The sequence below is a fragment of the Micrasema longulum genome, unplaced genomic scaffold, assembly GCF_059751315.1.
Source record: "Micrasema longulum isolate JH-2025_06_02 unplaced genomic scaffold, ASM5975131v1 h1tg000486l, whole genome shotgun sequence".
NCBI lineage: Eukaryota > Metazoa > Arthropoda > Insecta > Trichoptera > Brachycentridae > Micrasema > Micrasema longulum.
Genome location: NW_028277683.1, coordinates 480880 through 492743, shown reverse-complemented (window position 1 = coordinate 492743; position 11864 = coordinate 480880). Strand labels below are relative to the sequence as shown.

Genomic DNA, 11864 nt, shown 5'->3' with positions numbered 1-11864 from the left:
TTTGTAATATAGTTAGTTTGTTAAATTTTTTATGGGATTATAAAAATAATATGCTGCTCCAGTGTAGTTAATGCGTGGTTCAATAATTTGTGTGGTAAATAATTTTGTATAAATCCTTATCAGCAAATCTTCCCAAAATTGAAATATTTTGTGCAATCTTTTTCATTACCATCTTAAAATTTTGATGACATGTAAGTTTGGAATTCATCACAATACTCAAATATTTAATTTCACTAACAATATTAAGTTTTTATTGCCTACACAATTGACGTCGTTACTTCTATTCTTTTGTTTTATATGTTCATATATTTTGTTTTATTTTGATTAATTCATTTTTAGCCATTGAAATACATTATTTAGATAATGATTAAATTCATAGTCTGCGAAAAGTATTATTTTAGAATATTTTAATGTCTCTAAAATATTGTTGATATATAATATAATAAATAAAACCGGTCCGAGAACAGATCCTTGAGGTACTCCCGATGAAATTTTTAGCGGCTCAGAAACTTCATCAATTCACTTTTGTTATTTGAAATCTATCACTCAAATACTCGCTGTCCCATTTTATTGCTTGTCTATTTACAGTTGTCATCAATTTAAAAAACAATAATGTTTTGTCGATGTTGTATGGTGTGTAGCATTCCAATTCAGATGCTTTGCCAAGAAAAAGGAAAGAGAGGGATGTAGTTTTGAGACTACATAACGAGATCATACGTCCTGTTTTAAATGGAGCTGTACCATTTCTAGACAGCCCGTCCCATTGTCGACAAGCACAGTTTTGGGACGTCGAAATGTTTCATTTTCAGAAAAAGATCAGTTCACAGTGAGAATTTCATAGTTATAAAAAATTTAAAAATTCACCCAACGGTAGTGCGGAAATGATAGAGAAACGAAACAATTTTTTTTGTATGTCTTAATGAGATTTAGGGGATGTACCTTTTTACTGAGTTGTCTTAAAAGATCTTGTGACTCATGAGTCACCTGCGTAAGCGCACTGTGACTCACGGATGTGTCGTCCGCACCCAGTGGGTTAAAACCGTATTGAGATATGCGGTTGAAACTTAGTCTTTGTATCACTTATTAAACTTATTTTATTTTATATAATGTGAATCACACGTCATCATAACATGACAATATTTATAAGCGTTGATTATTTAACACCCGTGGACGTTAGGTTAAGATCAAAAATGAGTCACTCACTACTTGGCAGGACGCTGCAAGGGGTAGAGGTATTGTGAGGCCCCCAACCCTTGAGGTTGCCTCCCTGGGCCCTGAAGAAGTAGCGCCGACCCCGCGTCAGTCCAGTGGCCACACAGGAGCACGAAGGGAGGCTGGCGCGGACCTCACGCTCTCCACACACGTTGGAGAAGTCAGCCCGCGAAGACCATTGCACTGGAAGTCAAAGCAGAGTAAAATTAGTTGATTTGTTATTTTTATTCAGAAAAATGGGGCCATGCTATTTAAGCTCCTGGTGGCAATGAGACCTTTGTAGATTTACTGTGACAGGTTGTGTAAATTAGTTATTGTCTTCCAAGCCTAGGTCCTTAAAGAGCCTGGCTACTGAGTGGAGGGCGAGTGTTCTCATATTACCCAGATACTTAAGGCTGTAGTCTGGTAAAACGCACGCAAAATGAGGAAATCATACGATTTTGCCATTTTAAAACGAAAGTTTTTTTTTAATCGCACAATAATAAAAAAACATGAATTAAATCAAAACAATAATTTTTAAAGGTATTTTTACTAAAAAATGTACTTAAAAGTTTTATGTAACTAAAATACAATTACTTTTAGACTGGCAGATTACACCATTACAAGTTTAGACTAACTTAGGTTTCTGGGATCTCAATAAAGATGGCATTCAGCTGAATGGCTAGACCATTCGTTGAATGAACATTTAACGAAAGGGTTGAACGTCGCTAAGTCTCTTTAAATTTCATCAACATAATTCCCTTTCCGCATCCAATGGTGAATAGGGCCCTGCATTGGTACACCAATCGCAGCGTATCTTGATCATTTTTGTTACATGGTGGTAAGGTGATCAGTCTTACGCTTCATGTACCCAGTCTAAGGACTATAAAATATTCTAGTTTATAAACACCTTTTCAAATATATATTTTTTTTAAAGAAAAATAAATATTTGCGTTCTTATGATTTAAGTACTCAAATATTTCCGTCCCATGTGTCCGAGACACTAGCCACGGGACCACAACCCGATCTATCAACCATGTCGGGAATCGACTCCGAGACATCTTGCATGATAGGTAAATGCGCTGACCATTACACCACGAGGCCGAAAATTTCAATACAGCAATAATAATCGTTTAATTTTTTTGTTATGGGAAGTTAGGTAAGGTTAGGTAGGGTTAAGTTTAATAATGAAAAAAAATGTTTTTTTACTTAAAATTAATCCTTAATTGAACAAAAACAACGTTTTATTAGTTAAATTAATCCTTAATTGAACCAAAAAAATGTTTTTTACTTAACATAATCCGTAATTCAACTTAATAGTTAATCCTTAACTTAACTGGTAAAGTTGAAATTTTGTTTTATTGTTATTATTAAACATAACTCAACCTATCCTAACCTAACCCGGTGGCTTTTGGCTCGTTTCCGAGGGGCTAGCTTACAACCAGCCAACACGTTGAACGTTGCGAGTCATCTTAATTCATTCAACAAACGGCTTAGCCATTCAGGTAAATGCCGGCATTTAAAGAACAGCCTAGCCGCTCAGTTCAGTGGCTGATTTAACTATTTGGCGGCGACATTTACATGAAATATTAGTTTCCCCCACGTTTTTGGACATTCGCATACGTAAAATAGGATGACAAATGGCATGGATAAACTCATTGTGCAGGATCAAAATGGTTACATTGTTTAACAATAACAGGAAGACCGTACCTTTGTACTTGGTAATGATGGGGTGGGTCTGATGATGAGCGACGTTCTCCCGGATCCTCACAGTGACGCTGGTGGGGGTGGCCACGTCCAGTTCGGGGCTGCAGGGCAGACCGGGGGCTCTCATCTGCTGCCATCCCAGGAGCATTCGTCTGAAAGTATTGGAATGGAAATGAAAACAATCGTATGGCTAATATAGGGAACCATTTAAAATTAAGAATAAGATAATATTCAAACGAACAAACGACGATCAGCTTTCCTTACTCTTTCAATAACACCCCTATCTCTATAACAGATAGTCAATACGCGACTTAGGTGTTATTATTGATACGAAACTAATTTAAAATTCATATTGAATCAGTACTGAAAAACACATAAAATTGTCAGACTTAACACGCGGGTGTCAAAACCATTTAAACACGCGGAGACATATAAAAAAAAATATAAAACATTTGTTCGTCCGCAGCTAGAATACTGTTCTCCTATTTGGTCACCTTACTATAATGAAAGTATTAATAGACTAGAAAGCGTCCAACAAAAATATTTTAACAGGTCGACTACCGGTTGAACCTTATCTTCTCTAACTAACTATGCTTAAAGTATGCAGTCCCATGGAATAAACTCTTTTAAAAATCGAAGAACAAAGTTAGACCAGTCATTTTTATACAAATCAATAAATAATAAAATTGATTCTCCCAATCTACTCGAAAGACTTCTATTCCGTGTGCCACCTAGACCGACAAGACAAATCTTCTGTTTTACACAGAAAACGCGTCAACAAACTATTTGAAACAATCTACAATACCTAGAATATGTGACCAATATAACAATAGATTTACCGAGGCTGATATTTTTTATGACAATGTATGTAAATTTATGTCAAAAATCATAGACATATTGAGAGAAGCAGATATTTAATTAACTTTATTATTATATACATTAACCAATTACAACAGGAGATGGAGAATACCTTGAATAAGGGAATATGGAAGTCTAGGCATTTACAGGGCTTGTGACCTGTTATTGGCTGGTTTAAGTGGCTACATTACACACTGAAGCCCTGTAAATGCCTAGACTTCCATATTCCTTTATTCAAGGTATTCTCCATCCCTGTTGTAATTTTTCAATCTTAATGACTCCCGAGGGGATGAAATTCAGTCTTTTGTCTACAAACATTTGAACAAACTCAAATATTGTAATATTGTATGCATATTTTTCATTTCTTATCTTTTACATTTATTATATTTGACATAATTTAGATTATTGTATTAAGTGTAAACAATTTTTTTGGTGTGTGCTTGAGTGTCCTGCACTAAAATACAAAATAATTTACAATATTTGAGTATACGGTTTGTTTACCCAATAAAATAAATAAATAAATTTTACTTCATTGGGGATTTTCACAAGTTTTATGAAAAAAAAAGAACAAAAATTGGCTTTCGCACCATGATAACGCCCCTGCTCACACATCGCTGCTTGTGGGTGAATTTTTGGCCAAAAAAAAAAACACTAATAATGCCGAAGCCACTGTATTTCCCAGATCTGAGCCCCTGTGACTTTCTTGTTCCCGAAGCTGAAGATGCCCAGAAAAGGACGACGCTACGCTACGATTGAGGAGATAAAGACGGCATCGAAGAAGGAGATGAACAAGACAATTTTTTTTGAAGTGCTTCGAGGATCGGAAAAAACGGTGGGACAAGTGCCTTTGAAGGGGACAAAATAGATATTCATAAACAAATAAACCATTTTTGAAAAAACACAAAATTCGCGATACTTTTTGAACAGACTTCGTACTTCGTAAATATATGAGGAAAAATACCTCAGGGCTTTGGTGCGGCGCTCCCAGTGGTGCAGCTGCTTTTCCTGGTCAGCCCCCTGCCCCGCGCAGCCCGTGTTGGGCTGCGGGGCCCCGGCCTGGGCGCGCGCTACGCCGGGCGCCGCCAGCGCCCCCTGCACCGAGCGGAAGGACGACAGCTCCTGGAGCCGGCACTCCGCCTCGGCCGCCAGCCGCCGCAGGTGCGCGCCCAGCACATCGGAACCCTTCACTGGAAGGAGGGATGATGAAGTGACGAGAGATTCATTTATTTTTACAAAGGTTACCTTGTGGCATACCGACACCATTAGGAAATTTCGTGGAGTTGTTTCATAATTCAGATTATTATAACAGGTTTTAAAGCTTAAAACGAAGAAAAAAATGTCGGGTTTAATTCAATACATTTTATTTCTGAAACCAAATTGAAATATTTAAGAAATAATTTTACAAAACTTTTTAAAGTAGTGTCAGTTCAGTTCAGTGCCGAAAATCGGCGTTTATTATTGCCTAGAATTATTATATTATGTTCGCAAAACAGTAAAGTAGATAAAAAATATACAAATAAGCTAAATTAAAATGTAAGCAAACATTTTAAGCCTCACTAGGTATAGTAAATACCTGTTATGAGGTACAGTTTTTTATATATATATATATAAAATACAGCATATTTTTTATTAGAGATGTCTAAAAAAATTAGTACAAAATTGAAAAATATATAAAAATACGATAATCTTTAAAAAAATATGGAACTATAAATTGTACTTTGACGAGTTATCGACTTTTTTGGGTGTAATAAATATTAAAAAAAAAATACTAACACCTAAAGTTTGTGCATTTTCAGTCACTTGGTACTAGAAACATACATAGGTAAAATTTGTTCCTACATCTAACACAGACATTCGAATTAAGTGCTTTGAAATAAACTAAAATGCAATTTTATGTTACAATTTTAGCATAAAAGAGTTATATTTCCATAGAATTGAGAATAGTCCAGAAGGAGCGAAGAATAATATTTGAATACCTCGGACTCTAAAAAAATTAAGTTTTTTTTTTTAAATTTAGTTAAAAAATCCCCTCACTTTCGCCGCGTGCATTCGTGAAGTCGCCGCGTGATGTTGCCAGATGGGAAAAAATATAATCATACCACAACAAAATTAAGATAATTATATTTAAAAAACAAAAACGATTTGTTAATTTCTCTAAAATTTTATTGTTAACGCAGAAATATTGATTGACACAACAAAGAAGATAAGTAAAGGGTCATTTAATAAGAGTAATTGAATTAATGAACTTGAACTTAAAATATAAAACAAATTTTATGTTACGTAAAACGGATATTTTTATATCATGTTAAATAATATTTGATCTTTTAAAGATAATATAGGTCAAATGTCTACTACGGCGTTATTTAATCCGAGATCCAATTTTCATTAGTTCTCTCATTAGATGAGCGAAGTAGGTTAAAACAATTTACTACCTTGGCAACAATAAAGAAATGTCCATTTTGATTTCTTTGACAATCTGACAGATGGAGAAATTATTTTTTTAAGTAATGCATTTGTTACTTACACATGCATTTGCTAATTACACATGAAATGTGATCCCATCCTGTTTTATTAAAGCTAGGGTTTCCTAGGACAGCGGTGCCCGCATCTTAACGGCCGTAGTGAACGGTGATGCGGTGGACAGCCGTCATAATGCCGACTAGAGAGTGGTTTCCTAGGGAAACGGTGTTAAATGGTGTTGATAACACCGTTTTCCTAGGAAACCACACTCTAGTCATCGTTACGACGGCTGTCCACCGCATCACCGTTCACTACGGCCGTTAAAATACGGGCACCGCTGTCCTAGGAAACCCTAGCTTAAGATCCCAGCAGTATTTTTACACTTTAAAATGACACACCACGGCATAGTTGAATTCAAATCGGGAGTTGCGTACTGAGCGACGTCTACAAAGAAACTAATGGGTCAAAACGTAAAACTACTTCTTTAAGAGTAGTTTAGTTGCCTTCTGTTTCATGCGCGTATGCGGTTTCTGGACTATTCTTAATTTTATGTATAATTCATGGTTTAATATTTTAGTAGATTTAAGTACTAAATTTGTTATAAAATATATGTTTGTTTGTTAGAATTGGTTCCACAGATACTAGAGATTTCTACTTTCACATGCGCGGACTTGTGAAATTCTGTACTCGGGGACGCTTTAAAGGAACTAAAACACTTACGCAGTTCCATATTCCAGAATTAGACAGAGCGCATAATATTTTACACCAGTCTGCGCATGACCGCGCAGTTAGAAGGTTGTGTGTGGGGTTGCCGCCATTTTTTAGAAGTCGTTAATGAATATTTACTATTTCAGATCACTACGATGAAAACAAACCAATAAGAAAATATTTGTCGTAGTTATTTAAAAAATAGTTATATTATAACTGATTTTACAAAATTATAAAAAAATATTTATTGATTATTTCAAATTTTTAGGGAAGTATTAGTTCCATCCAATCTATGGACGGACCGCGCATGCTAGCCCCCGAGTCGAAAACACTTGGTTCTAGTTCTATTTTACACTTAAAACTGTATTCTTTATCCGCCCGGACACAATAGTAGTAGAAATTAAACGACAAAATTATCTGAACTTACGTTGGCTCCCTTCTTGCGCACCGAAGCCAAGGAGCATCTTGGACAGAGGTCTATTATTGCTCAGCACGGCAACATCTAGTGGTGATAATCCATCCGCATTCAAGCTGTTAACAAAAATACGACATTTATTTATTTTCTCTAAATTCAACTTATTTTATTAAAATAAATACAAAAATACATATACAGGTAAACGTCGTTTTGCGCCGGTTCAATTTACGGCGATTTACAATTACGCCGGTTGGTGTCGGCGTGGGATTCCCCGGTTTGGCCGATACCAGACGACTGTAGGCGCCGCGATTCTAATAGCAGACACACTTTTACGCGTTGTTTTATTCTATTATCGTGTACGCGAGCAGTCTATTGTGTGTGTAAAATTGTTGCCGAGTTAGTTTTCGTTTTGTTTTTAAGAAAAATAAAAAGTTATGACTTTATTTTTTTATTATTAAAATTAAAAGAATATAAGAATATAATATAAACAGCTCCCCAGGGAGTTGAATCCAGTCCTTGTCTACAAAAATTTGGACAAACTCAAAATATTGTTGATAAATTACCTGGTCCGTGAAGAAGTAAAGAAATTGAAAAAATAATATTTTCAGGGGTTGCCTAGTATGTGGGTGAAATAATTCAATTAGATGAATCTCACCCGCATAAATAAAGGTTTCAGCTCTTTCACTTCACAAACATCAACAGATGAAAGAATTGAAGGAATATAGATGTTCGAATATAGGCAGAATGGTGAATGTCACACAGTGTGTAAAGTGGCCACTTAAACCAGCCATTGACAGGTCATAAGCCCTGTAGATGCCTAGACTTCTATATTACCTTCTCTTAAATGTTCTTCATCTCTGTTGTAGTATGTTAATATAAACCGCTCCCCAGGGAGTTAAATCCAGTCTTTGTCTACAAAAATTTGGACAAACTCAAAATATTGTTGATTAAAATGTTTATTTATTTTATTATTATTAAAATTAAAAGAATATTAAAATATTTGTAGTTTATGCTATGATTCTGCAAGAAAGGAATCAGCAATCAAAGCAAATAAAATTGGATGTTTTTTTCAAAAAAGTATGAGAATTTAATTCAGTACCGACGAACAGGTGAGTTAGTATTTATTACAAAAAAAACATTATTTATATCAAGAGATTATTATTTATTTTGTAAACGAATTTAAACTGTATTTATTAAATACATTTATAGTTTAGTTTAAATATATATAGGATAATAAATGTATTAAATGGATATGGATATGTACATGGATATGTACATGTACATGTGTATGTGAGTTTGATATTTGGTTAATTATTATAAACACTTTATTTTATTTTAGTTTTTGAGTTTTTATTTTATTTTTATAATTATTATTTTCTTCAATTAAGTTGTTCTTCTTATAAGGCTCAATAATTATCGCAAATGTTATACTCGCTGCATATGTATGTATACTTATTATTATGTTATCCGCACTGTAAAATGTACATACATATCTAAATTTAATATCTATTCTTAACTTCTTATTAGTAATATTTATCTTTTAGCTTACGAGAAGGCCTGTAATTGGATCTTAATATATAATTTAACCTACACTGTAATTAATAAAATATTGTAATCTGTTGGCTTTCCAAAATAAAATAAAATAAAATAAAAATAAAATAAATAAACATGTTGGACTATTCTTAGAATTTCGACACAGAACCTAACCTTATATCATCCATTATATTTGTGTTCATTTTACACCGATTTTTTTTTACGCCGGTAACTACACCCCGGCGTTAAACGACGTTTACCCGTATTACATGAAATAGTAACACATCCCAAACTCCATGAGACCAAAATATCTGTGTTGAGTTACAGGCCATCTGCGCGTGGACAATACAATAATGTTCTGTCCCAGGACTCGCCAATGCCCACGTGTAAACAGTAATTTGTAGGACAGGAAAATTTTTCAAGACGGAGATAGACGGGCGGGCTATCTCTGAGGAACAAAGATTACCCGCACCACCGCGCGCGGCCGCAATGTCCTCGTGTGAACGCGCATGGTTTGCTCAGCGTGTACGTGTCGTTCATCATTTTACTCATCCTAGAATTTTATTATTTCTTTTGTCTTTTTTTAGATATTGGTCTTTTTCATCTGAATATTTAAATAACAAAAATTGAATTTTACACATGGTTTTTTTTGCAAAATCAATATTTAATTTTCATAGATTTTTTTTATTTTTTTTAAATTTAAATTTCATTGATAAACCCTTACGAGTTACATACATTTAACAAAATATTTTCACTTTTAAAATTCACATTCTACTGTTAATAATAATATTTTTAACATCTTTTGTAAAGGTTGTCTGAGTCTTTTGTTTAGTTTTGTCTGGTAGTTTATTGTATAATTTCAGTCCATGGTTTATAAGTCTTGATTGTCCTTTTCTCGTTTAAAAAGATTGTATATGATATTTTTCTGATATTCTCGTATTGTGTTCATGTTTACTACAGTTTTTTTCAAGTTTTAATTCTTCGTCTACAATTACATCAGTGGCTAACTTATGAATAAATTTTAAAGATTCTAGTTTAAAGAGTTCAATTACATTTAATTGTTTAGTGTGTTCAAAAAGTTCTTTAGTTTAGTTTAGTTCTGCTGTTAGATAGGGAAGGTCAAAATAATAATCGTCACTTTAATATTTTATTTTGCTGTCTTTGTAGTCTGTTTACGTCATTTTGATTTCCTGTTCCCCATAGTAGTTGCATATAACATATTTTAGTTTTTACATAGGCTTAATACATTAAATTTTTTCCTTTATTCGAACAAAGTTTTAGATTTTAAAAATAGACTCGATAAAGTCGCCACTTTGCTTATTAAATTGTTGATATGAATTGTCCATGTCAATTGTCTGTCTATGTTAGTCCTAAGTATTTAACATGTTCAATTTCAGTTAGTCGTTCATTATTTATGTAAGCATCTACTTTGTGACATTTTTTTCTAGATTCAAAATGGATAATATTGCATTTTTTTTTCATTAAGTGTAAGTAAGTTTGTGTTTGTCAATTTAGTCAACATAGTAAGGTCTTCGCTTATGTCATTGTTTGTTAATACGTCTGTTTGATTTTTATAGAAAAGTCCAATGTCGTCGGCATACATAATAATTTTCCCTTTAAAGTTATACAGTGATAAGTCATTAATATATAAAATATATAATAGTGGACCCAAAATAGATCCTTGTGGGACTCCAAAATTTATTGTTTGTATTTTACTTTTTTTTTCATTTACAAAGGTATACTGCTTCCGATTTGTTAAGTATGATTTTAATAGTTTGTATTCTTGAGATTTTACTCCTACATCATTTAATTTTTTTATCATGGTCTCAATGTGAACCGTATAAAAAGCTTTTTTAAAATTAAAAAAATATTTAAGTTCATTTACTTCTGCGCCGTCGGCCTCGTTATGTAGTGATCAGCGCGGTGGCCTACCATGCAAGAGGTCTCAGGTTCGGTTCCCGGTATGGTTGACATGAAATATTTATTTACAAAGGTGTTTTTACACTGGAATATTTCAAAGTCCCTGGACTGGCATTGTATTGTATTGCGAGAGAAAAAAAGAAATCAGACTCGTTTTATAACTATCAAGTCCAGAACCAAATATTTCAGTCTTGTTCTCATACTGATTACCATATCTGAGGAGCCTAGGGATAGGCGAGTGCATGTGATAGTCGGTCCTAGAACTTGCAGAACAAAAATGAGATCTGTGGCGGGTATGTCGACCAGGTACACGGAAATACATCGACTCCAGCAAATCTGGACAGTCAATGAAAAAATTGATAACTTTATAAAGTAATATTAGGTCAGTTAGGATTCTTCTATCGGAAAGTTTAAATAGATTTGCTAACGATAACAATTGATTATAATAAAATAAAGCCGCTAGAATATGTTTAAAATTTCTTCTGGACGCGCCCGAGTGAATCAGGAATAATTGGCTTCCCTGGACTGGTACCTGAAGTGCAAGACTGATCTCTTACCTTTATGTAACAAAACAAAAAAATGATCAAGATACGCTGCAATCGGTGTACTAATGTAGGGCCCTAAGCACCACTTCTACTGGGTGCGAATGAGGAAATGATGATGACGGTAAAATATTGTGGCTTTACTCGATTAACCGTTTCACCGTAGATATAAAGGTTAAAATGTATTATATTCACAAAAAATGTAGGTCTGGAAAAACAGGTTTTATAAAAAAAATTACAATCACAATACCTTGCGGGTATATTTTAAGTTTATTTGTTCACTAAGCTTTCCACGAAAATTTTAAAGGTACTTTTGCGTAAAAAATCCACGTTTAATATTAAAACAACACATAAAGTAGGCACTTAAATTTGAAAAACAACGCTGAGTTCGTGCAATTTCAAAATAAAAGCGGATTAGAAAAGGGTTAACGTCTCAATAAGGAAGTCTAGTGTTTTTTTAAATGTTTTTTTATTTGTTAATATACTATCAAACCAAATCCAAAATTAAAAATAGTATATTTATGTATCGT

The 11864-nt window shown here is 33.8% G+C and overlaps 1 protein-coding gene across 2 annotated transcripts in view; it reads right to left on the bottom strand.

Annotated features, from left to right (window-relative positions):
• Window positions 1-308: 308 nt before the first annotated feature.
• The window catches only part of LOC148281219 (uncharacterized), a 122178-nt gene continuing 110622 nt past the window's right edge, over window positions 309-11864 (bottom strand). For both annotated transcript variants that reach the window (XM_088227029.1, XM_088227030.1), the window contains exons 5-8: window positions 7352-7455; window positions 4718-4943; window positions 2902-3050; window positions 309-1395 (exon numbers count right to left, since the gene is read on the bottom strand). In XM_088227029.1, the coding sequence (XP_088083155.1) occupies window positions 1196-1395; window positions 2902-3050; window positions 4718-4943; window positions 7352-7455 (679 nt within the window). In that variant the 3' untranslated portion in view covers window positions 309-1195. The remainder of the gene's footprint in view (window positions 1396-2901; window positions 3051-4717; window positions 4944-7351; window positions 7456-11864) is intronic.